At 48.4% G+C, this 26,086-nt stretch overlaps 1 protein-coding gene across 1 annotated transcript; it reads left to right on the forward strand.

Moving 5' to 3' along the window:
• Positions 1-4,374: 4,374 nt before the first annotated feature.
• On the forward strand, positions 4,375-25,542 carry EFNA1 (ephrin A1). The gene is made up of 5 exons (XM_086947385.1): positions 4,375-4,706; positions 20,241-20,536; positions 21,899-21,964; positions 22,733-22,783; positions 23,789-25,542. Exons 1-5 carry the CDS (start codon positions 4,615-4,617, stop codon positions 23,911-23,913), a joined length of 630 nt encoding a protein of 209 aa, XP_086803511.1. The 5' UTR covers positions 4,375-4,614; the 3' UTR covers positions 23,914-25,542.
• The last annotated feature ends 544 nt before the right edge of the window (positions 25,543-26,086 follow it).

A 26,086-nucleotide genomic window follows, 5' to 3' on the forward strand; every position in this document is an offset into this window, starting at 1 on the left:
ATTTTTCTCCTGTGCAATCTCATTGCAATCAAGTCTTGTAACATATGTGTATTCTCTATTACAATCAGGTATTTATACCGTCAGTCTGAAACCTGTTATACATGTGCTTTGCACATTAAAAACTATCACAACTTGGTATTTATACCGTAACACATGAGACCAACAATGCACGTTACATGCAACCAATTTTGGGCTCAAAATTGTGAAGACTCCTGTTTAGCATCGCAGCGCACTTTCTATATTTTAATCCTGTCTATTTGCACTTGCACAAGCACTTTTCTGACAAGGCAATTTAAAGTCTTTTACCTTGTTTACATTACTGTTGCACTTTTATCACGTCTTTTTTAACTTGGGTTTTTTATGTACCTTTGTTACTGACATAATGTACTATGACTGCAAAACATTTGAGGTCTTTGTTTTATTGAAAACTCTTCTATGTGTATGGTACTATGCTGATGTCATCAAACTTAACTAGCATTTAAACCCATGTGATTGATTACACTGTGTCATGTGATCAAGGTCCAAGGTGGGACCGAAACGCGTTGTGACGCTTGAGCACCGAAAATAAAACTCTAGCACAAATCTGAGGACCGTGTCTATATCTTCATTTCCACGAGGACTGTGGTTTTGTATGCTTGGATATGGAACCTGCACAAATATATATATATATATATATATATTCACTCCGCTCTCCTGCACAGGCAATACGACGTGAAGGAATCACGAGCCACTCCAGCCGGGTAGGTTCAAAGTATTTTTAATGGGCACAAAAAAGACGCGTTTCGAGAGCACAGGCTCTTGGTCACATATATATGTGTGTGTGTACATATATATATATATATGTTTATACGCAACTCCTTGGGTTTGTTTGGCCTAGCCAACCATTGTCGACACAAGGCATGGCTTCTGGGACTACGCCAAACAAACACAAGTAGTCTCTGAGATCTCAGAATGTCTAAGCTGTCATTCTTCAAAGATGAAGAGGCTTCCCACAGAATAATATTGATTCAGCTGTAGCTGAGGCTGCAGGGCAAAACAAGCCGGGATAAGTGGCAGGGCGAGAGTGAGCATCAGAGATGAGGGAGTAGGAGCATGGCCCTTAGCCAGGGTTGGAGGCAGTATTGGGCGTAGACCTCTCCCAAGAATGGAGAAAGCATCCGGCATCAGGCATAGACCTACAAGAGGGATGGACGTAGGAGAAGGCATAGACCGCGGCCTCTACATAAAGCACTGTCTGGCAAGAAGAAACGTGCTAATATAGCTATGTCACTGAGGAGTATCTCTTATAGATCTCAAGTTGGCTGAGAAGTACTAATGTCCCACTTAAATGTACAGCAGCCAGCTCTAAACTGAAGATGCGTAGTCATTTAATCTATAAAGAAACAAGAAAAGTCCCTAAACAGCATCTAAAATACTTTAGCTGTAATGTGGTACCCTAAGTTAATGGTAAAAGGAGATCAACAAGCCTTCCAGTTGTATAGTATGCTGAACAGCAACAGATCAACGCAACACACAGAACAAATAAAAAACTAGAAATATTACGAAAAAATATGTATACAATTTATTCAGTTATAAAATCCAATTAAAAAAGGACATTTCATATAATCAACATACACAAATCAGAATTAAAAGAACATTTCATAAGTAAAATTACATATTCACAAGATCATTAGAAAACAAGAAAAGTCGACGCTGCGTTTCGGTGAGTCGGAAATGTATCACCTTCTTCAGGACAGTTTTCAAAACAATTTTTAGGCAAACGATTGGATGTGTTGGAGAAGTGATCTTATGATGAGGGGCTGGAAATCTGCCACCTATTAAAAACCTCTTAGAAGAAGAGGCCAGATAAAACAGGTTATGTTTGATGTGGCCACCATACTTTTGTAATGGTCTTCAGTGGGTCCAAACGGCTCAAAGGTTCATGGATGAACCAATGGACATATGTTAATGGCTTATAAGTCGCAATAGGGGGCACTGTGTCATAAGTCCCACTCTTCGTCCTCACTATTGTAAGCGATTTTTACAAAGATGTAATTCTGATCATGTCGCCGTTAAGATAATCTAATCAGAAATGTTAAAAACCTGATAAACGCAAGATGGCCTCCTTGCCAACAACAAACGTAATGAAAAACTTACGGGTCAGGATACGCTTACCCTGTCCCTATCATCAAGAATAGGGTACCTCCCTTATTTGTTTCTTACGTCATTTAGGGGCAGATGTATCAAGATTCCATTTTGCGATTCCTAAATAGCGATTTTTAAGGAATCGCTATTTAGAATTCGCAAAATGGAATGTATGAAAAAAATCGCTATTTTTTTGCGATTCCTTAATCTTCCTTATTTGCGAATTTGCATTTTGCGAATTCGCAAATAAGGAATAATTTCCCATGCATTCCTATGGGCCAGGAGGCCCATAGGAATGATTGTGAAGTAATTCTCAAATTGCGAATTCGCAGTTTTCTAATCGCAATTTGAGAATTATTTCAAGGGTGCAGGGGTGTCTCAAAGACACCCTGCTGCACCCCTGAAATGTACATGTGTGTGCATATGGCGCACATACATGCCCTATGGGCATGTGTGTGCGTCACATGCCACCATCAAAAATGCTAAATTGTGCATTTTTTAAAGACTTCGCAAGTTACCATCAACTACAACTTGGAGGTAATTTCCGAATTCTTAAACAAAAATCGCAATTCAAAAATGCTACATACATAGCATTTAAGGAATCGCAAAATTGCGATTCCTTAAATGCTATGGCAAAATAAGGAATCGCAAATTTTTGCTATTTCTTATTTTGCGAATTTTTGATACATGCCGAAACATGCAAAAAGACCTTTTGCGATTCGCAAAGGCCGAAATTCTGCGATTTTCGGCCTTTGCGAGTCGCAAAAGGCTTGATACATCTGCCCCTTAATCTATAGCAGTCTTTCTGAGAAGTAATTGTTCTGCTGAAATAAAAATAGAGCAGTGCTGCTGAGGCGCACTGGTGCTCTCCTGTTAAATGCACTGCAGCGTCCAAACAGTACAGGTGCGGGCCTGTTGAATGTATAGTAGTCCTGCTGAGTACTAGCAGTATCATATTAAATGTATAGCAGCCTTGCTTAGAAATACTGGAGTTATCCTAGTCAGTGTACTGAAGCCCGGCTGAGAAGTGCTGGTGTCATAACACTTAATGTATAGGAGTCCTGGTAGTATAGCTACCGTGCTAGGAGTAGTGGTATAATCCCATTAAATGTATAGCAAATGTGCTGGGAAGTACTGGTCGTATTCTATTATACGTACAGCGTGGCGAGGAGTAGCTGTATGATCCTATTAAATGTATAGCAAATGTGCTGAGAAGCCCCAGGATTATCTCATTAATTGTATCGCAGCCGAGCTGGGAAGAACAGGCATTATCCCATTAACTATAAACCACACAATAGGGACACGTCTGAAGGGGGGGGCGAGAGAGGTTTAAGTGTGATGGACAGATGGAATGTCAACCCCTGATTTCAAATGTATTATGAATTGCCACCTCATAGCTATTGGCATTGTATATGTGTGGGACGGGGTCCCCCGGTGCAGCTGGCCCTGTGCCTCTGATACTTGTATTTATTCGTATGATTGCTGCGATAACTGTTTGGCTAAAAAATACAGTAAAAAAAAACATATAGCTCAGAAGTACTGGAATCGACCTAGTAAATGTGCAGAAATCATGGCGTGTAGCACTGCTATTACCCCATTAAATCCCCTACAGTCTGCTGAGAAGTGTTGGTATGTACTGTTGTTCTTACCCCATTAGATTGCTATGAGTCTCATAATAAGTACGGGAATTTTCCCTGTCATATTGTCTCGTTAAATATACAGAGACAGGCACTGCACTCCTTGTGTAACGTAACCGGTGCTCATGTAAAGCGCCTCAATACCTTCGGATCGATTTCGCGCTATATAAAATCTGCATGAAAAAAATGCAAGGGTACAGTGGGGGGAAGAGAAGGTACCAACATTTAACACCACCGCACCAAGGGCTCTCTGGGGAAGCCTGACGGCAGCATTTAAAGGCACCCGGGTAGAAAGAAAGAGAATCTAAAAATAAAGAACCATCATCATAACCGGGTGAAGGTGTCAGACTCGGTCCTACAGTCTGGGGCTGGGCGCCGGGCAAGAAGACTCAGGGGAAAGTGGGGGGGTTTCATGGTTGCAGCAGCAGCGGGAGAGTTCACGGCCTCTGATGCAGGGCAGAGGTCCCGCCGTGCAGTCAACAACAAACAGCGAGCGGTGTGGAGTGACACACGGGGCCGGGCGGGGGCCAGCCCTCGAGGGGTGAAAGGAAAGGAGGAGCGGCAGGGGGAGGAGCCGGCCCTGCAACAAAACCTTAGTACCGCCCAGCGCGACACGCAAACAAGTCTGTACGAAGCGAGGATTACAGCGCGCTGCACCCAGCCGGCTCCGGAGCATCGACTCTCCCTGGACCCCGAGGACTCAAAAACTCTGTAGGAAGAGCTCTCCTGGACACAAGGACTCCTGCACACCAGGGCGACCCCCGCGCTTAACTTATCCGGGACACCAGCCTTCCCTGGAGCGCTCCCTGGACTTGTGACCGCCAGGAGCCGGGCACCCGTGGGCACCGCCGGGATGGAACCCCTGATCCTGGCCCTGCTGTGGGTCTACGCCTGGGTGGCGGAGGCCGACAGGCACACCGTCTTCTGGAACAGCTCCAACCCCAAGTAAGTTCACCCTCAGTGCAACTGACCATGCCTCTTCACGGGGCGACCACTTCCCTCCGTCGGGATGCGCGCCTCTTGATTCATTTGTCGCTGTGCATTGCCGCTTTAAGAAGAATGCAGTTATCCAAAGTGTTTGTGAATGTTCAAAGCGCTTCGAAGCCCTGTGATCTTTCGTTTGCACTAGAGATGTAATACACCCCGGTAGAAGTTGGGTATTTTTGGACGCCTCTTGCTCGTTCTCTCTGCTGCAAACCGAGCAGGCTCGGATGAAAAGTTAAGCGAGTGTGCAGCGCTCTCCGCCTCATGCAGCGCTGGACAGAGGCACGGGTGGCCTGCATCGGCGAGCAGTGCGTCCTGCAGATTGTGCAGAGACCGGGCAATTGCCCAGGTTCACACAGTTTTGGGGTAGGCCGGGATTTAAAGAGATTGTTTTAGCGTGCATGTCCTGCGTTATCACGAGTCCCGTGTTACCGAACCAGCTCATTTTTAATCTAAACCTTGTATAACTTGAGTGCCTTTTGAGCCTTGCAGTTCTGGTTTGGTTCACTTGGCCTGTCGCACTCGAAAACAATGATTTGTTGAAAGGAAACCTATCGACTGGTGTCATAACGAGAAGGTATAGGTAGCCCCGGTTCTATGTATAGCGCTTCGAGGTATGTTGTGCTGTGTGACAGGGAAAATTGTCGGGTTGAAGCCCTGAGACCTGCTCTCGCACTGGTGGGAATCTCCACCTTCCGGAGAGGAGGCTCCGTACCCATTCTTTCTTTGGCCTCTCAGACTGACAACGGAGTAGTGTGTCCATGTTGTGACAATCGTGATGCTGGTCTGTTGTGTGGAGCGGGTGTGTTTAGCAGCAGTGTGTGTGTTGCACCCTCGTGTACGTGGAATGCGGGTATGGAGGGAGAGGGGAGTTTTGCGGAGGTAGTTTGGCGGCCAGGGGCTCTGACAGGCTGGTCGGGCCGCGCAGAAGGTCAAAGGTCTGGCACAGATACTTATCCTGCCCCAGCTCCGCCAGCCTGACATGCGGTATTGCTTGGTAGCATTATTAGTGAAGAAGGTGCAGTGGCACCGGGGCGCAGGCATGGCTCTGTAGCGGGCCTCTGTCTCCCAGTAATGGCTGGTTTTCCCCGCCTCCCCAGGCTGATGGGGGTAGATCTCGGTACTCTGGGGTGCCACAGCTCTTCCCGGAAGCCTCGGCGCCGTGCACCCGTGGTGTTGTTTCGTCAGGGCGCAGGAGTTGTAGCGTGGGAGGAGGGCGCGTACGGGGAGGGACCGGTCTGTGCACGGCCCGGGGCCTGCAGTGCGTGAGCGATCCCTGACTCAGGCAGCGAGGCCCGGGTTGCGCAAGGCTGCCTCAGGTATGCTGCGGGGCCTTGGAGCCGGGCCAGGGGCCCGCAGGGTGGAAGTGGTCAGATATGGCAAACATCACAGCTCCGCCACTGGGGCACGGGGCAGCGCCTAGAGTCCTACGCTTATCAACATCACAGGACATGACACTTGCACCTAAACACTCCGGGCGGGTGGTAGTGCTGGGGGGTGTGTGGTTGTGATAGGCACTCTGCAGATCACAACTGCCTCATGATGCATTCCACTGTTCGCCTACTTAAGGCCCGGTGGATTGGGGTTGTGTCAGCCGCACTCGGCCCTTCCATGCATTCAAATGCAGCGTCCTGGCAGAGGCGAGGGCTGTTCACCTCTGGCTGGGCCTGATAGGTGTCGTTTCATGGCTAGAACCGGATATGGCTTATGTTTTGAGCTTTGTTAAACATTTCAGTGTGTTTTAGATTTCAGATTGCCTCGAACTGCAGCGCCTTTTGATGCACTTTATGTCTGGAGCTACAAAAAAAAATAAGTTTGTTTGGTAATCCACCTGTGCTAAAAGTATTCTTTTTTGCCCTTTTACTTTGGAATAAGTTTGTTTCCTCTAAACCAAAAAGCTCGCTTTTGGGGGGCCCGGGCCCCAATGTCTCTGCTCAGAAGCTGCTGTCACGCCATCTTTGCAGATCTAAAGTGTACCGAGAGCTGCCGGGCAGAGCGGATTAGAGCCCCGCGCTCCCGGCCACAAAAGCAGCCACAGTGCGGAGAATTAGACCTTCAATTATGCTGCGCCCGGCTCATGAATTAAACATTGCCCCGCCGCCATCAAAGGGTTAAACTCTTTTGAAGCTCGTTATTAAGCTGCAAGGTAAACACTGGAGGGGGGGGGGGGCTAAGCTCTTTCGGGAGTCCGAAAAGTTTGTGTGCAGGGGTGCCAGCTGTCTCTCGCTGCCCCCCTGCCCAGGTTAAGCTGCCTGAGCTCACTTTAGTTCCCGGGGGTTAAAAGGAGGGTTTAAAACTATAGTGCCAACATTTCTTCCCACTCTCGAGGCCCCTGATAATTAAATCAGCAGTCGAGGCAAACAGAACGGGGGCGACGCCCCCCCCCCCCCCCCTGCCTTCTGATGTGTGTTAATCCTGTAGAAATGAAAGGCGGCGATTCAGGTACCCCACAGGCCTCTGGCTGTAGGGGCTGTTTGTCACTGAGGGCGGGGCGGTGGAGTCTGCCACTTGCCCAGCGCCTCAGAGGACTCTCGTGGGCACTGCCCCCCCTTCTTTATCTGCCTTCCCAACCCACAGGAAGAATGAGGCGCAATCCAAAAAAGAATAGCTCATTTATTTGTAACGTCTGCTTCTCTAGCCCTGCAATATTTCACACATGAATGTTCTTTGTCAATAATTTCCCGGTGACAAACTGCTTGGGGCTGAAGAATCATTTTAGAAAACCTTAGTCTAGAAATATGAAATCGAGCTAGAATAGAGAATGTACCTTCTCCAACTTGTGGCCTCCAAAGCCCACATTCCTGGTTTGTTTTCCTGGAAGGAATAGTTCACACAAGTGTGTGACTTATGCAAGCTGTGTGTAAGGCGCCATGTTCGACGCCTTTGGGTGTTGTCAAGGCCCTCGCACTGAAGGGCTGCTCTCGCCGAGTATAAATACCACATGGAACCTGGCACCAAGTACTAGTCCCCCCCCCCCCCCCCCCCCCCCCCGCGCGCCGCCAGGTGACGGCCACCTCCTCACTCAGTTTCCAGTATATACGTTCCTCTCCCAGTGCGTGGGGAGGGGCCCCATGTACCGCTGCCCAGCCTCTTGTCCGCCTACTTTCCTAAGGGGGGCGTACAGTGCACCATGCACGACCTTATGGGCTGCCTGCCTGCATCACCCCCTTCTTCGAGTTGATACTGTCTAAAAAAAAAGTCGAACGAAAAGTGCACAGACGATCCCACTAAACACCCTTTACCTGCTCCACGGATCAGGCACTTTCTTCCCCTCGCATTCCGTGCCAGCCGGAGCAGGCATTTCCTCTCTGGGCGCTGGATGGCGCAATACACCAGAGAGAGGGAAGGCGAGGCAGGTTGACACCGAGGGCCGGGCCGGGGAGGCTAGTAAACAGGCCCGCGGTTTTATTGCCTCTTCGCCGGGCTCTTAAGGCAGCAAGCAGCCTCGTAAAGGAGAGTGGGACGAACCGCAAGCAGAGTGCATGAGCGACGCCGTAAAAGCCTCTAACTGGCCGCAGCCGCTGCAGAGTGAGAGGCGAGGCAGCCCAGCGCGGCGGGGAAGGAGGTGTGAGCGCGGGGGAGGGTTATAAACTTTCTTTGGGGTTTTACTGGGAAGCGTACAAGATTGTCCCGTAAAACGGGAAACTCTTCCCCTGGAAGTACTAGGCCGTGAGCGTTCGGAATTCTCCCTCTAACACGCGAACTAAAAAAAGTTACAAGCCTTTGATATTGGTTCTCGAGAGTGTTTCATGCGAAAAGTGGTTTTTTTACTACCCAACTTTCAGAAACATGTGGCATGTCTCGTGCTGGAGGAGCATGTTACTGACATGTAACACCGGCTCTCTAGTATGGCGTATTTTTCATATTCGTGGCATCACCGTCCCATGAGAAGGCCACTTTGGGTACAAGAAGTGTGAGGGATAAAGTGAAATATGGGTTTGTCGAATAAAGTATCTACTGCAGGAACATGGGATGACGTCCCTACTCTTGATGGAGAGTTTCATGTCCTTAAATATTAAATACTAGACCAAGTAGTGTGATCCTCGACAAATTAAAGTAGATGTCGCGGGTGTGAAGGCCTGCGCCGCCTTTTAGCCACGTATAAGTATGTTGGCTGCGGTTTAGGCCCATTCAAAGTTTCCTGTTGTGCTTGTCGCGGCTCTGGGGGTCATGCAACCGAGGTACAGTGGGGGCTGCGGGGGTGTTGTAAGTTCACAAGGGCACAACCCCTTATTTTTTCCTGTGCTCCGGCAGGTTGACAGCTTCACCGGGGCTTGTGATGGACGCAGGTCCTGCTGTCTTTCCTTTCTCAAGACTGAACTCTGGAGGGGGAGGGCTTCCTCTTATCCTGACTCAGAGGGGGCCCTTCCTCCTGAGGGCCCCCTCAAGAGAGGTGGGCAACATGCCAAGGCGGGGAGGGCTTTGTACAGCGTGACAATGCTGATCAGAAGGTTTCTCTCCTCGCCCCTGCATTGTCTTTCTGTTGAGTTGTGTTTGGGGGGAAGTGAGGGGCTTGGGTGGGCTGGGCTCTGGCGCCCACGTTAGCCAAATACAGGAAACGTCAACTAGCCGCAAAATCAGCCATGTCCCCACCTCAACGAGCCGCGCCGCCCCCTGTTTGTGTGTGTTTACGCCAGGGAGGGTGTTTGGCACATGGCTGCCAACTCGCTAACCAAGCGGAACTGATTGGGGCCGTTTCTGTTTCCTCACAACCCCGAATTATGGAAGAGAGCAGGGCCTATCCAACGTGGGATCCTTTCAACCAAGGTGCAAAAGACACTAGCAGGCGCCACCACCCGCACTGAACGCACAGAGCACTAACTCCTCTCTTGTGACATCCGGGCAATCCAAAAAACATGAAACAGAGATACGTCGATGGACCCTTCCTAATATCAGCACCTGACTACCTTTCTCCCCGAAATATTAAGTGGCCCTTGAGTTACTAAAGGGAGTTGTGTGCACACTGGCTGGCACCCATCGTTACTGTGCCTATTCCCTAGGGAATCCAAGTACAAATGAAACAACCGCAAAGGTGCACCACAAGAAACAAGAAATAAGTGCAAATGATATTAGCACAAGAAAGAATTTTTTTCTCAAAAAGATGTTGGTAATCTTTATTTTCAATTTTCTGTACAACAAACATGGATCACGAACTGAGCCAGCATCAAGGAGACGCGTGGAGGGCTCCTTAACTAGACATTTACACCTTAGCCCTAATAAAAGGAGCTGTGTAGCGGCAACATCTTACAAGAAAACAATAAGACTAGTTTATGTACCCCCCCCCCCCCCCCCCCCCAAAAAAACCTAGAATGCCCTATTTGCGGCTTGTGCTAAAAAATATATTATAAGCACACTGACCCCAACCTTCGCAGCAGAGTCCTGTACAGGAACAGCCCTTTTCTGTTTCTTGAGCCCAGGCGGAGTGGTTCACCCAAAGCACTTATTTTGAGGGTACCAAGCCCCCCCCCCTCCCCCCAGTTACAGCCCCCAAGATTTAAAGCTGTGCTGCTCGAGCCCTTGAATGGAGCACAAATGTATCCCGCTGCCTCGGAACATTTCAGCCTGCCCTGCCTGGACACGAACCCACCCACGAAAAGCCATATTTAGAGCATCCTGCCGCACTCTGTAATCACGGTGCTAAGCAACGGCTTGGAAGAGACCCCTCTCTGAGCTCATGTGTTTGAGGTCAGTGCTGGAGCCGTGGCAGGAACCAAAGGGCTGCAAGTTGAGGGTTAGCACTTTTCCGGGGGTCATTCTGAGGAGCATGGCTTGGTCCTATGGGAAAGAAAATAACATGCTCCCAGCTACATTTTGTTTGTTTAGCAGCTTGGCACACACATGCAGCCAGCATGACATAGCTCCTAAAAGACCAACATGGCAAAAGCGACTAAGCTTTCTCTACCTTCCTCTGTAAAGTCACTAAAGACTTGGAACGTATATAGGGGTCCTCTTTTTTTCAAAAAACGTACTGCCCCCACCACCAGATAAAACTTGCTCTATTAATCTATTTTTAAAAGAAGACATTTTCTTTCGCAGATATGATTGCAAATGTCCAGGTATCCTTGCTAAACGGATCATTGTTGTATACTATGTAATGTATACCATCCCCCAGACGTCATTAATTGCTGTCTTCTTGTCAAGCTCAATGCCCCCTTCCTCTAGGAGGGTGTAGGCTGCGTGAAATAAATGCTGGCTTCTTAATTTGTGCTCCCTGTGTCTCAAGGCTTGGGGAGTCAGACCAGCAGAGCACAGCCAGGGCCCTCATGTTTCCATGGCTGCTCACTCATCCATCCAAGGATTCTGCTCTCATTTTCAGGCCTGTATTGTTGACTATGCATTACAAAATCAGGACTACGTGTCCCAGAATGCAAAGCAGGAATAAGGAACTGGCGTGTTTCGTAAACCAAGTTTAGTGCAACCTAAGAGTCATGCACAGAAAAAAACCTTGGAGCAAACACCTCTGCTGTGAGAAGCAACCTCTTCCCAACTCTGCACAGACAGCCCACAAGTTGTGAGCTTGTTCTCTGGGCAGACTGGCAAGCATTTGGGCAAGGGTGGCACCTTTTCTTCTCCTTGTGAGGGCTGACTGCATTACTTTGTCTGAGCAGTGGGTGCACAAGTGATACAGAGTAAGCACTGTGGCGTGGTCAGTGCAAGGAGAGGTGTTTGTACCTGCACACTTCACACAGGCACTTTTGACTTTGTTATGGCCTAGTAGATGTGACGATGGGCGAATCTCCACCCTCCCCTTTATTGCCACCCCCAAGCACTGTGTATCTCTCACAATTAGTGCGATCGGGTTACAATGTGTGAGTGACTTTGACAAGAAGGGCTGGCCGAGCCTGCACGCCATGTCACACTTACAAAGAAGCCTCCAGGAAAATGGCATTTAAAAGGAGAATTACCAGTTTCAGGTTTAGCTTTTTGTTTCTCACCTCTAAACACGCCCCGGATCGTCTGTGGGCCAAAGGCTACGCTGGGTGGGCTTCGGGGACTGTGCTGTACTAGCCTGTTTGGTAATTATCAGGTCTTGGGCCAGTATAACGCAGACAGGAATCTATATGTTTATTATCTATAACCCAGTGTGGTACAAAGGGCACGGACAAGGCAGGCCAACTGCACCATGGGCGGGCATTCAGGGAATTAGAAAAAAAGTTGTTTACCTGTAACATGAGTTCACTACATGTCATGTTAAGTGCATTTGCGTCTCGCATTCCGCCATGGAAGACCATACGAAAAATGAAATGTTTCTTACCTGTAACACTGGGTCTTCTTTGCGTGTGGGATTCCATCTATCCAAGTGATCTTTGACACCGGTGTTGGTACGGAATCGTCTTTATATTCATAACCTTGGGGGATACGGACACTGTTCCACGGTGCAGAACACGCGCGTTCATAATGGTTAGGCCATCGTCGTTGCCTGGCAGCGGGGGTGATATATATGAACAGAAATATGCATAACTTTGCAGTGCGTTGAATTGGCCCCTTTCAGTGCCCTAGTTTGTGCACGTGCTGCGTAAAATACCCAACACCCGAGCAGTAAAGACTCAAATAGAGGACGCGATTTCTCATTGCTGACATCACCGAGAAGTCGTGTAGGTCAGTGTTTTTTTAAATCAAATTCTCATTTTTTTGGGAACTGAAATCGCCTAGTCCAATGTCTTTAATTCCGCTTCAAAGAGCCTACAAATTCTCACTGCTTTAAATCATGAGGGCGACCTGCGTCATATTGCTGATTACGTCACTGTACATACTAATACAGTCGCGCATTGTGTCGCGTCACAGTGCATACTGGCTCTCCGCTGATGACATCACAGAGAACACGCTGACGTCACAGAGGAGGCTTGATTACTGCAGCACGATGTCTGCCTGCTGATTACACCACAACGGGCAACGCCTCCATTATTTTGTTTTACTATTTAAAATGCTTTTTGGGTGATCTAGGACGCAAACGTCACTATATCCCTTTATAGCAGCCATTCTGCAGTGTGGCGTCGTTGTGGTCAAACTAAAGCAGCATTCATTGGACTCTCTCTCTCTCTGGGGGCGTTAGGGGTCACCTTTCCCCTCTGCTCCCAGGCGCTGCCGGGGACTGGTCACACATCCATTAATGAAGGGGTCAGGGTTGTGCCCTGTGTGAAGTGCTGGGCAGGTATGTGCCTGGGGCACCCGTCCCTCATCCTACCCGCGTTCTCGACCTCACGCCCCGCTCCCGAGCGGCGCAAATCTTAAATCTGTTCTCTGCCTGCACAGGGTTCAAATGTAGAATCATTAACCCGGGCCTGTGCTATCTCCCGCAGATCGGTTATAAAGCTCCCTGCACAGGAGCCCGCCTGTGAATGAGTGACAGTTCAGACCCATCTGTCAAGATGGCAGGCCTCGGAAGGGGCTGTGGGTGGACAGCAGACATCTGTGCCGGACGCCGACCAGGAGCAGCCGAACAGGGGATATGCTAGGCCCAGCCGGAGAACATATGCATCGTGTCACAGTGACCCCGGATGCAGTCACACGGCCCACTGAGGGCAGAGGCAACCCGCAGTGAGTGGGGGAGCAAGCACTGACGTAGCAAGTGTCAAGGGCCCACCAGACTGACTCATTACATCTCAAGTCGGAATTCTGTGTGCCCCGGTGTCACTGCACCTGCCGCACCTTAGACTTCTGCGGACCCAGAAGCAAGTCACTCCAGCCTAGCATGCAGGTCACCTGCGTTTCCCAAAACATTTACCACAATGTTTCTGTCGTCTTTCTGTGGCCCATATACCCTTATTTAATGCTGCTAGACGGTACAGGCTAATGCCGCGCTGCCTAAGGCCTTGTTCTCGCTTAAGAAACTTCACATTACTGGCTTAAGTCTCCGACGCCCCAAAAATGCAACTCTGGCTCAAGCAGACGTTTCTTGTGAGCCCTGCACCCAAGTTCACATAATTAAAAAAGTAAAGTTCATTAAGCGCCCTCAGATCAAAGGGCTCGCCCACTCCTCCCACCGTCGCCAGGAATCTAATAAAAAAATGGACGGCTGGCCGAAAAGGCACAGTCAGCACCTTTTGGGGTGGGTGATCGGGGGCTGCAGGGTTTCCAGCCACAGCGGTGTTCACTTCTCATTTAAACATACCTTAGTGGGGGGGGGGGGTGGGGGGGGGGGTGCTGCTCCTTCAAGGAGGGGTGGGTAGTCAGAGTTACCCAGTAGGCCCATGTTAATGGTGGAACATTAAGCAATTCGTGTTTTTTTTTAATTTTTTGTTACCGAAACAGCACTTTGTGAGCTGGGATCTATCCCCAATCCTGCCTAAATAAAAAAGAAAACGTGGAAACATATGCTTCATAATGCCAAGTGCTATGGGTTAATAAAAATGGGGAAAAAAGTAATATCCCGACCAGGTCACTTGGTAGCTGTAAATAAGTCAATGATGGTTCTGGTGGCCTGTGGTTGCCTTACTGCTTTGAGTGTGGTTTAAGGTTGTCGTGCTTGCAGTGCAAGTTTGACGGTCAGTCCAGTTCATCACCTGTGGAAAGGAGTCGTTTTGTTTTAGGAAGTGTTTCAGTGATCAAAGGTGCTTTCGTCATGTTAGGTACTAGAATAAGCAGAAGTGACGTTTGGGGTTGTTTGGGAAAGGTGTGTTATTCTTTGGTCAAATTTGGATTTTGGTACAGGTCTGCTTTTAGTGAGTTTAGATTATCGCCACTGTTTCGGGCATCTTTTATGGGGTTTAACAGCATCAGGCAAGGTTTGGGGCTAAGTGTTGGGGGTCTTGTAGTGTTTTGTTCAGAATCCCCAGTGAAATGATGTTACACATAGGTCATGTTTAGTTGGGAAGACACTGCAGCGTCAGTCGGGGTTAGTGGCTAAGTATGTGTCAGTCAAGTTTAGTGTCTTTAAGGGTGACTTCTGCTGTGCACAGTGAATGGTGCTAAGTGTTGCGTTATGCACTGTTTTGGGGTACATGCTGCTTTAGTTGGCTTAGTGTGTCTTTGAGGGTCATTTCTACTTAGGGCAATGTTTGGTGTTTGCTCAGTGTTGCTTGATGGAGTGTATGAGGGTTTGTACTGCTTTTGGCATGTTGTGTCTGTCTTTGGGGGATCACTTCTGCTTTTGCTCTGTATTTGGGAGTCGCAGTTGTTTTAGAAATAATTCGAATTCTCTTTAGATTAGGGGCTATTTTAAGTTCTGAAGCCTCCTATATGGTGGCCAGCCGGCTGGTAATCCTAAATGGGCTGCCTTGATCCCAGACACGTGTGACTAAGAAACAAAACTCTACGTGACGTCACACAGGAGCCTTAGACGTCAGGGCCCAGTTCTGGCGGACCCTGAATAGCCAGGGCGCTGCACTTGGCTTCAGTGAGGCTGGGTTGACCAGGCCTCCTTCACACCAATGCCCTGCACGGCCCGGGGTACAGAGAGCACAGGCCTCCCCAGAGAGCGCTCATACCTATGCACAAGGTAAATGATTAACGGCACAATGTGAGCCGGCCAGGCACAAATATTTGCTCGGCACTTCCTCCGCGGGCAGGGTTCGCGCGTTGCCCTTCCGCGCACTGCCCTGCTGGCAGAGCTGCAAGGTTACCGCCCGGGCACAGACGCCCGAGAGGAGGGAAACGGGGCTAGGGCCGGCATCCTCCAGCTGTGCTGGTCGTGCTGCTCGCTGCAGCTGTAGTGTTGAATATACCCCGAAAGATCCCTGCGGCGCTGTCGGTCTGTGATACAGCACGCCCATGCGATGCCTACCACACTGTGCTGTTGGGCACCCTAATGTGTACCCAGGCCAGCTCAGAGACATGCATACCACTGCAGCATGCCCACTGTGCCTCTTTACTGTGCTTTGCAGCCTGCGGCTGTGCTGATCTCAGCTCTGCAAAGCGACCCGCATAAGAAAGGACGAAAACGTTGCTAAGGGGCACCCGACTACTCCTTTAATTCACTGAACACGACCCCTGTCCGATCAAAGACACCAATTACGTCTTTACACTTGGCTGTCACCCTCAAGGAAAATAACTAGAATTTCGATTCATCTGGCCACAACTGCAGTGAGCCGTCCGGCCACTATATCTTTATGTGCAACTTGAAGCATAGAGGCCTGAAACGTTCTTCACTTGTAGTTATTCACGAGGCGCTGCATTTTGTTGTACAATTAAAAAAAAACACCTAAGCAGCTGCATTGCGTGTTTCTATGAGCTATACTTGCTGAGATGGAAGGGGGTATGACCAGTGTGCAGACGCTGCATGGGTCCTTTCGCCTAATTTCAAAGAAAACCTCCTGGTGCCACCACAGCCGGGGCCCAGTCTGCCACCACGCCCAGGGTCGAGCACCGACGCCAAACCTGACGTTTCCCAGACCTAATGGGCATTTTCAGCTCATCCATCGAGGCCTTGTGTTTACAGCACTCCCACAAAATCCGAGCAATTACCCTCTGTGACGGGCGGGGGCTCGCGGAGACAACGGGACCCCCAAAGCCCAACAGAGAATGAATCCCCTGTAGCCCGGGCCTTTATTGTTAGTAAATGCCATAAATGCCTATCTTTAGAGGCAATCGACCCCGAGCTGTGACCCGGGCGGATCATGTGTCTCATCTGGGGGAGCCATTAGTCCTTGGTTCGTTCTCAGCACAGAGCGCCAGGGCCCTGCCCAAGATGGCGGACGCAGTGGTCCGCGTGGGGTGTTTTCCCTCCCCTGTATACGGCAGGATAAATCAGCCCTGCCTGTAGTGGGGGGTTACATACACGCAATCACGGCAGTACTGCATGCATCTACCGGCTGAGCTACCTTCCCCGAGAACCTTTCCTACCATGCCAGAATGGGCCGGGCCGCTCACTGCCCCGCCCTCTGTCTTGGGCCTGCCCAGAAGTTGTTCTAATGTCAACAGAAAAAGGCACATTTGGAGTACAGTCTGTGCTTGTCTGCAGATAAGTACCTTTAAACAGGGTCTCTGGCAGTTGCATGAGGCGGGATTAACTCCGAGATATTAAGAAAGAAATAACAAAGGTGTTTTCTTTCCTCCCGCCGCGGGGCCTGCCCGCCCTACCCCGTCTCTATCGGGCTCTGCCTGGTGGGGATAATGTGCTCATTTTATAAAGCACTTCATGCTTTTTACCGGGGGTACCTTCCCTACCTACCCAATTCTTGCTATCCAAATCCTTCTCTCAAGTCTATGCTTCCTCATATATTGTATTTCCTGTCCGTATTCTTTCTCCCAAGGGCATTTTCCCTGTCCAAGGCATTCTATGTCTCACTCATTGGGAGTGAGAATCACGCATGTTTTAGTTTGATTGAGCTCTCACGCACATATCACACCTGCTGAAAAGAACTACACCCTAAAATGTGACTCCTCAGTGCACTGATGTATGTAGCACAGCGTCAGTGACCTATAGAGCCTTCAGTTCATAGAAAAGTCACTTTGAACATGTAAGAATGGTGCTCTACCACATTTGTAAGCCAAGATTCTAATTTAAAGTTTACGTGTTATTTTATTCAGGTCACATTTATTTTGGTTGTTCATGCCATTTCACTCATGCGTCTTATCATTGACGTCCAAGTTTGAGGCATCACCAGTTGTGATGTCATCAGTCATGTGAATTAAATCTTCACTCCTAAAACATTTCCTAAAGTGCTCTTCCTGTCATGGACGTTCCCCCCAAGGTTCCTCGTCTGCCTTCTCGGTATCCCAGGCCTTCAGCTGCAGCGTTTCCCGGATTCTGAGTCCTCTCCATAAAGCGCTCTCGCTGACCTCGGTGGTTGCCCTCAGAAACTAGGCTTTTATCTATCCAAAGCTTGTTCTTAAGGTGCTGTCCAGATGCAAGGATATCTCTCCGGTGCCTTCATCTCATCCCAGGTGTTTATGCTAAACTGCTCCATCTAACCAAGGCTGTCTTCCCACCACAGCATCCTCCCTGGAGCCTCCTCTGGCCTGTCCCTGAGCCAGGCCCCAAACTGTCTCTGCTCCACACCTGCCGCCCTTGTGTTGCTGTGTTTAGCACCCCCTGCTGCTCCGAAACCCCGAGATGAGATTAGGTTCTGTTTCTATTCATTCCACGCTAATCACCCTGGCCCCTTTAGAAACACTTTCTTTTCACGCAGCGCAAACTCCCCTCCCCTTTGAACAAGGGCCGCAAGCCGGTGTTTCTTTCCACACACCTCGACGAGACATTCGCCCCAATTAGGAAGAATTCACAGAGGCCTTTTAGCTCCGAGTCAAATCCTCGGCCGCCTTCTCATCTTTCAAGGCGGGAGGGGGCGCCAGTGGGGGAGCTGTCGTTGGGAGGGGAGTGTTTTTAATTAGGGGCTGGGATTTCAGGGGCTGTTGACCTAAAGGCGGGAACAGCGTGGCGTGGAGACGGGCAGTCTGGGGTTAATAAGAGCTGGGGGACGTTACAGCGCCCCAGGGGATGTAAAGGGGACACCAACTGGACAATTTAGCTCGGAATGGGAGTGTCCTTTGTCAAGGGCCTGGCACCACTATTGGGGCCAAGATAAAGAAGTTAGGTGTGTTAAGAGCAAAGCCTGAAGTTCTTAATTGAAGCAGCCAATCAGAAGAGAGTGCCCAGGGATGCAGCACAGGCTGTGATGTCCATCTTTAAAGCACTTTTTCCTTCCCTCCTGGGAAGTGAAGACCCAGAAAGGTGGAAAAAGCTTTAGAGATTGTATGAAAATACCACTGTGATGTTACCCACTGGCCTTTATTAGACCCCAAGCCTGGAAGATGCTGGTCCCTTTCAGACGCCCCTCTACACCATGCTCCTGTTTCCTAGTCTCACTGGTACCTCAGATTCCTATATCCCATTTTCTAGATTAAGTGATATTTCATTTCAGTCTTCTTATCTTCATTAAGCACGAGCTCCTAGCTCATCTCTGTTCTCTCTCTGAATTATCTCCGTTGTCCTTATTGTTGTCATTGGTTACATAATTCTGCTCCTCCCTCCCTCCTGAAGTGTTAATCAAACAGTATTTAACATGAGTATATAATTATTGTTACTCCAGCGATGCTTATCTGCTTGTACCCAATAATTATCTCACAACAGGGACTCCTGTAATCTTGCATAAGTAAATCCATGCAGACATTTCTAGCTGCTTCTCTTTTGCCTGCAAGGACTGGGGTAGAACAGGTAATTCACCAAGCCCTACAATTTCAGAATACCGAGTATTGCCGGATTTTACAATTAAATGCAGGTTGATTATTATTATTTTTGTAGCCACATTTATATGAAACGTCGCGATTTTGGCAAACGTTATTTTTACATTATACCACTTCCCATCGGATAGGTTGGATTTGTAAATACTTGGTGACGTGACCAGGCGGTACTCTGGGTGAAATTAAACTATTACATCTAGTCCGCATAGCTGTTGGCAGGCTCGATGTAACGCACCTGTCCATCCGGAAGCCATTGTGTGGCTGACCGTCACCAGCTCTAAGCATGCTGGGGATTGTAGTTTATTTCCCCGTTTCAGGTTCATGCCCACAAGTCCCAACATTCCTAGCGCTGTAAGACTAAACCCCTGCAGCTGATAGAGGTCCTGTTGACAGCAGAGTGTGGCCTGTTGCATACAGGCTGCCTGAAAACACCTTCTGCCTGTAAAAGTTCCTCCAAATGCGCCCAAGTGGAGCCTTCCAGAGCCCTGGCCTTTAATTTGCACTTGACACGTGACTCCCTCCACCCAGCAGTCCCTGCTTTTTATGACCCTTTAGGCCAGGCGGCCTCTGCAGCTAATTGAGGGCTGGCACCAGCGGAGGAGCGGCCTGCTGGCCAGGCTGTCCTTGGGCGTGGGGGAACGGTATGTGAGCTGCCGGGCTGGGACGGTCCGGTTCATTACCAGCTGCCAGTCACAGCCCAGGCATGTGTGCAGTGGACATAACAGCCCCCACCCGCTAGGAAATCGTTACCTCTGATGCAACTGTAGACTCGGGTTACACAACACTGCCTACGTGTGCCTAATGTGGAGTGGTAGAAAGTGAGGACGGACTAAGCCACCGTGCACCTTCCCAAGTCAGTGACTGCTTGTTGGCCAACCATAGCCAATATATCCTATCTAGGTGGTCAGAAACCGACATTCTCCACTTTTTTTTAACCTTTATTGCAAGGAAGAACTTGCAATTAAGCGCTACAGAGTAAAAATACGATTGTTTGGCCCCGCTAGGCAAAACTTAGCAGAAAATACCCCTAAGGCCCTTCCCGCAGGGACAGGCCAATAACCCCAACCTGTTTGCCAGGCACTGGTGAATTTTACTTCTTACAGACCATGAGCAAATCAAAGAGTATTGTGCCAAGTGACAGTGAATGTTACAAGTGCTGTGTGTTGCTCAGCGTAGTTACCAGTATGTACTGTATTTGTAACCTGTTTAGCGCTTCCTACTGCTGTGGTGGCCTCCAGCCACTCTTCTGGGCCGTCAGGTAAGAGGCTGCTGTATTTGCTGTTTCTGGTTGGTAGAACAAGTGGTTCTGTGAAGAAAGCTTTCTATGACACTATGCCCTCTGTTTCTAAGGCAGATTTCTCTTTCTTCTACCAGGTTCCTCTGGGACGAATACAAGGTTGAGGTGCGCCTCAACGACTACCTGGACATCATCTGTCCGCACTACGAGGACCGCAATGTGGCCTCTCACACAGTGGAGCGCTACACCCTCTACCTGGTGGAGCACGAAGAGTACACCAACTGCAAGCCCAGCTCAAGCGACCAGCTGCGCTGGGAGTGCAACAAGCCCTTCGCCCTCCATGGCCCAGAAAAGTTCTCGGAGAAGTTCCAGAGGTTTACGCCGTTCACCCTGGGCAAGGAGTTCAAAGAGGGACATAGCTACTACTACATCTGTGAGTACCAGCACTACCCTGTGAACAGTGTGTGTGTGTGTGATGCACTAGGGTTGGCACTGTACTTCCTTAGTGTTGGTAGAGGGGCACTACTACATCATTGAGTTTCAGAGGCGGACTTGGGTTCGACAAAGCTGAGAGAACTGAAGCTTATTGAGCTAGAATGGAATTGTGGGTCGCCGCTGTCGTTCTAGTTGGCGCAGCTATCTGGGCCACCACTGTAGGTTGGCGCTGTCGTCAGGTACAGCCTTGGTAAAACTTGTACAAGACTCTGCAGGAAAGAACAAAGCACACCACAAACACGAGCCAAGGAAATAAACCTCTAACGAGTATTCCTCGTTTTCTGTGTGCTTTCAGCTTTCTCTCTGGTTGCCTGACTTCAGCAGAAGCAAGGCTCAGTGAACGCTGTGTTGTATCCCACAGGGCCCTGATTCAGCCCTTTTTTAATCCCTAGCCTTTGCGTTTTGTCAGCAGGCCCTGGCCTGCCCCTTTTGACTTTCCGAGAACCTGCTGTTCATAGCACGAATGACTGTACAAACTGCATCCCTTCAGTGGTTGAGTGTGGGACGCTTGGAGTCAGTTTCCTGGAAAGGTCACACATGACTTCTTCTTGTTGGACAGACCTGCCAACTGAGTGCTTTTGGGGAGGCTAGGAACGTCCATTTTTTGTACTGAAAAGAGGCGAGAGATGCATGCATTTTCTTTACTTTTTATTAATAATTGTCGGTCTTTGACTGATTGAAAGAGTGAACAATCACAATTAGTCCCATTAGGACAGTTCTGATTGGCTGAATAGTAGTGGGCACCCCACTTCTGGAATCCATTTTACATTCCAGGGAGGTACCTGCAGCCCCAAATTCTCGTATTTCCCCAGTTACTCTGCAAAGTACATTTTGATGTGGTTTCCCCCCCACCCAGTTTCACACTATACGCTAACTAAAAAATGCTGCATTTCTCCAGTTTCACTTTTCAGCAAAACATTTTGTCCATTCTTACTTTTAGGGTTATGGAAGGGTAGGGTGTGATAAATATGCACTGCCCTTCATGGGTGGGGAGTCGGCCAGCGATGCACGTGTCTTCTGTATTGGACAGGCAACAGATTTGCATACTCTGTCCTGGTGGGGGTCCCTTCATTGGAGGGGCGATGGGCATATAGATGGTTTTTTATTACTAGCGTGAGAATGTTTGGGTTGCTTCTGTGGAATTGTGAAGCCTGTATTGATACTGTGTAAGGATGAGATAATCTTTGTTTATGTTGAACATACATCTTGGATTAATTTGGGTATTATTTGTAAAGCACAATGTCTGCGGATGCTATGGCTCCTTGGCCTCATTAATAACAAGCATTCCTTTCTTTTGCAGCCAAACCAATCCACCACCACGGGGAGTACTGCCTCAAGCTGAGGGTGTCCGTGGCTGGCAAAACCAGTAAGTTCATCAACTCTTTTCAGAGCAGAGAAACCTTTTCCTGGAAAAAAAGGCGCCTCTTTCCCTAAATTGTATCTCCCCCCCCCCCCTCTTTCCCCATGCAGACGTACAGCTTCTGCACAAGCTCGAATTTCCGATTTCCAAATTTATGCCTAGGGAAGCACCTAGCCTAAGACTTGTAGTCCACACATAGAGCCACACCTTCCTTGGCCCCACAAGCCCATGCCATGCATAAATATAGGGAGCCTGGTGTGCTGTTTAGGCCCAGGAGTGCACATGTCCCCAGGAGGGGTACACTTTGGGGTTCATTATCCTGTGTTTACATTTTTTTTTACTCTTCTTAACTTCTTTCATTTTATGTAAACTCACACCGTTCGGCTCCATTTTCTGCAAGGTGGTCAAAAATGTACTCTCGTGTATCGCCTTTGTCCCTTCGCCCAGTCCCATTTACTCTGGCTCCTATTCCTCTTTTTCTAACTTTGTCTGCATTACAGTTTCTCGTGATGTCTACCTCCCTTTCTATACCATCTCGCTCCTCCGCTACGCCTTGGCGTCCCGAGAGCCCTAGACTTGTAATCTCTCTCTGTCTTGGCTGGGAATGATAGCTCTGGGATATTCTTCAATACAGATAATGCCAATGCTGCTGTCTTTGTACGGCAATGTAATTACTGCAAATTGTATTCCCGTTCAGTTGTTTGCATTGCTCGTGCTGGCACCGGGTCATGATTATTCTAATGTTCTCTTCCTCTCTCTTGTGTTTTCCTTCAGCTCAAGCACCTGTTGTAAATGCTCATACTCCCAGGGCAAGAATGCAATCAGGTAAGCGCGACCCTCACTCTCTGCAGCATAGAATATTGAACAAATGATTATTTATGTTTGTCTGTGCTGCTCAAAACAGGACCCATTTGTGATATCAGGGCCCAAAGAACGATAGTGGCATCTGTACAAAGATTAGCATTTAGGGGAAGGGGGCCTGTGACTCACAAAACAAGACCGGGCTAATCTCCCCGGGTAGGACTCGCTCGACACTTTGGAAGTCAGATCTTGTTAGAACCAACCCTAAATCCTGGAAGAGAGGGCTCCTCCAGCGTTCAGCAAACCCTGGATACTTCAGCTCTTATGGTTGGGAACCCTTCAAAACCTGTAAGAGCGGTATCACTGTAGACACTGAACGTCATAATCCCTCCCCACAGCTGGAATAGCCCTGCTCCAAACATTGGAAGACCGAGCCCCTGTGGGTGCTAACCTCGCCAAACCCTGAAACCTAAAGTTCCTTCTGTTGGGAGCTACTCACAAACCTGGGAGCTAGAGCTGCTAGGGGTAGGAATCACACTAGCCTCTGAAAACATAGCTCCCCATGACACCTAAGATGGCCCTGTTCCAAACCTTGGAAGAGCGTTTCTCCCTGCGCCAGGATGGTGTTGCCCCAAACTTTGCAAGGTGGGAGCTCTGGTGGGTGGGCCAAGCTCCAGATTATGAAATATGGTGCCCTTTGCCCTCCAGATGAGCTCTTAGATTGGGGATCTGCTCCCGTCCGGCAATGTGTGATTCTAGGCCTTAGAATTTGCTTCTCGTGCTCTGCAGCTCCGATATGAACCATAATAGCAAGGCACCAATCACAGACAGCAGTTGTACCAACACTAGCACATCTTTGGTCAAAATAGCACACCTGATTCACTTGACTGTAGAGGGCGGTTGAGGTCCAGCTTTTATTTTACAGTCAAGTGACCACTACTCCCCCTTTCAACCATAACTTTGTGTCAGTTGAGTGTGTTGTAAGCACAAAGACTAATCTTATGCCTCTTTTTCCTCTTCCATCACCAGACCAACCAGCTGGGGACCTCCCTGGGGTCTTGAGAAGTGTGGCCGGAAACAGCTCGGGCCCTAGACTCTCCGCCTTCTACGTACTGTCCTTACTACTTCCCCTGCTGGTGCTAGTTGGATGCTGACATGTCTTGACCCTGCCAAAGGACAAAGATTTTGTGAAGCTTGCTGAAGCCTAGCGGGATAGGCCAGCAGAAGAGACACTCGCCCACTCTGCGCTACAAGGACAGATTGTACGCCCGTGGGATGCCCCTCTGTACAATGTACACGCCTGTATGAGGGCATCCGTGTCTGTGCCTGCCATTACCGAGGGGTTACTGAAAACACCCAAGACCCCACACGCACAAGTTGTGACAAAAAAATGTGACGGCCTTAAGCGGTTATCAGTATTAATGCTAAAGTGATCAAAAAACGAGCTTTGTGACCAAAAAACCAAGACTTCCAAATGCAGAAATGCTCAGAACGTGCACTAACTGGTCTGTGAGGCACGCGGACCTTACGTCACCAAAGGGAAGGAAGGGAATAACAAATTGTGCACTTTTGGAACTGCCCGTTTGCAAGAATCAAAGACTCGCACTACAGGTATTTTTGGCTCCACCATCGAACAATGGCCTCCTCTCGTCGAAGTAGCGAGCATCTCATAATGCCAAATCTGCCTAGATTCTCCAAGGAGAAAGCAAATGAAGACACTTGAACTCAGCGCCATGGGAGTGGACAACTGGAGTCTGCAGCAGGCCGGCCTGCAGAAGGAAAGTCATATGTAGCAGTATTCTCTTGTACAGCCATTCTGTGGCCGATGCTGGTCATCGGGGCGCCACAGGCAGCTAGAACAAAAAACTGAGAAGGACTGAACTCTGTACAGTGTACATAGGAAAGCCAATTCTAAGAGTTATTTATAGAGGTGTATGCCATTCGCGACTACTGTCCGGGGACAAGGGCTCTGCTCCTGCACAAGGACTTTTTGGTTCACCTTGGATATCGAAAATTGTGATCCACGAATTAGAAGTCCATCCCAAAAAAATATATATGTAAAAGTTGTGAAGTGAGGAAAGTAGGAGGCAGATCAACATGATCATCTGTTGGGACTGTCATAGAGGTCACCTTGAATCATCAGTAGCTAGAACAAAGTTGCCATGCTGGAAATCCTATTACAGCTCCAGTCACTTCTTAGTACCAAGCTTGATTACTTCACAGTTGTCAATCTGCAAAGTTCGAAACCCCATGTCATCTCATCTCACTCATGACCTGGTATAGTTTTCTGTTGGTCCAGATGTTTAATAAAGAGCAACCTTTTAACATCGTAGCTGCAAATCTAGAGGTTGACTTTTCAGTATAATAGATTTGGGAGGTTTTTGTTTAGGAATAATTCCAAAGTTTGTATCTTCAGCTTTAGGGATCCATAGGCACCCTGTAACTCATTCCTTCCACATGAGCCGCACCACTGCAGACACACTGCTTTAAGTAGACACAAGACAATATTGTGAGGGCTGAACCATACACCACCCTCACTCCATACATAATATAGTCACTGATTCCAGGAGTGGTAAAGTTTCAGATATAGATGTGAATTTAAGTAGTATTCAACAAGAAATCACACGAGGTTCCATATTCTCCAGGTAGACATAGGAATTCAGTGTATGTATCAATTTTGCGAAAAACAATCATAGTATGAAACCCAAAACACAAATATGCTGACATAATCAAATGTTTTTAAGACCCTACTTGCCCCTCCACCCTTACAAAAAAAGACAAAAGCTCTAAAAATATGACTGTTGGCAAAATAATTATTTTAAGGTTCTGGTTATGGAACATAACACTGATCTGTAGGAAATGAGGAGAACATTTCCAAATTGGTAATGTTCTCCTCATTTCCTACATATAAGTGAAGAAGAGAATGGAATTGTGTAACCCACACTGTTGACAAAACCACAGGAGTAGCTGGGGACGGTTTTATTACTGGGGTGGGAGACAATGATCTTAACCTTGCAGCAAGTACCAACTGCTGTGTAAGAGCTTAAGTCCACTCATGGGTTTCTTCTAGATAGTTTATCTTGACATCTTCCATCTACCCAGATTTCCTTTTAATTATGATATTTGTAATGGTCTTTTTGCAAAAAAATGATTCAGCATTTTATTTCGAGATTTTAAGTTTCATCTTCTGCGCGAACCTATCGAGTGAGATTTAGCTTCTGTACTGTGAAGATAACAAACTATCCATGTCGTTCACTGGAACAAATTAGACATCTTTACAGCTGTATTGCACCAAAACCTGGATGAGAGAAACACTAAATGTCACAG

Source organism: Lissotriton vulgaris, chromosome 12 (assembly GCF_964263255.1).
Source record: "Lissotriton vulgaris chromosome 12, aLisVul1.2, whole genome shotgun sequence".
Taxonomy (NCBI): domain Eukaryota; kingdom Metazoa; phylum Chordata; class Amphibia; order Caudata; family Salamandridae; genus Lissotriton; species Lissotriton vulgaris.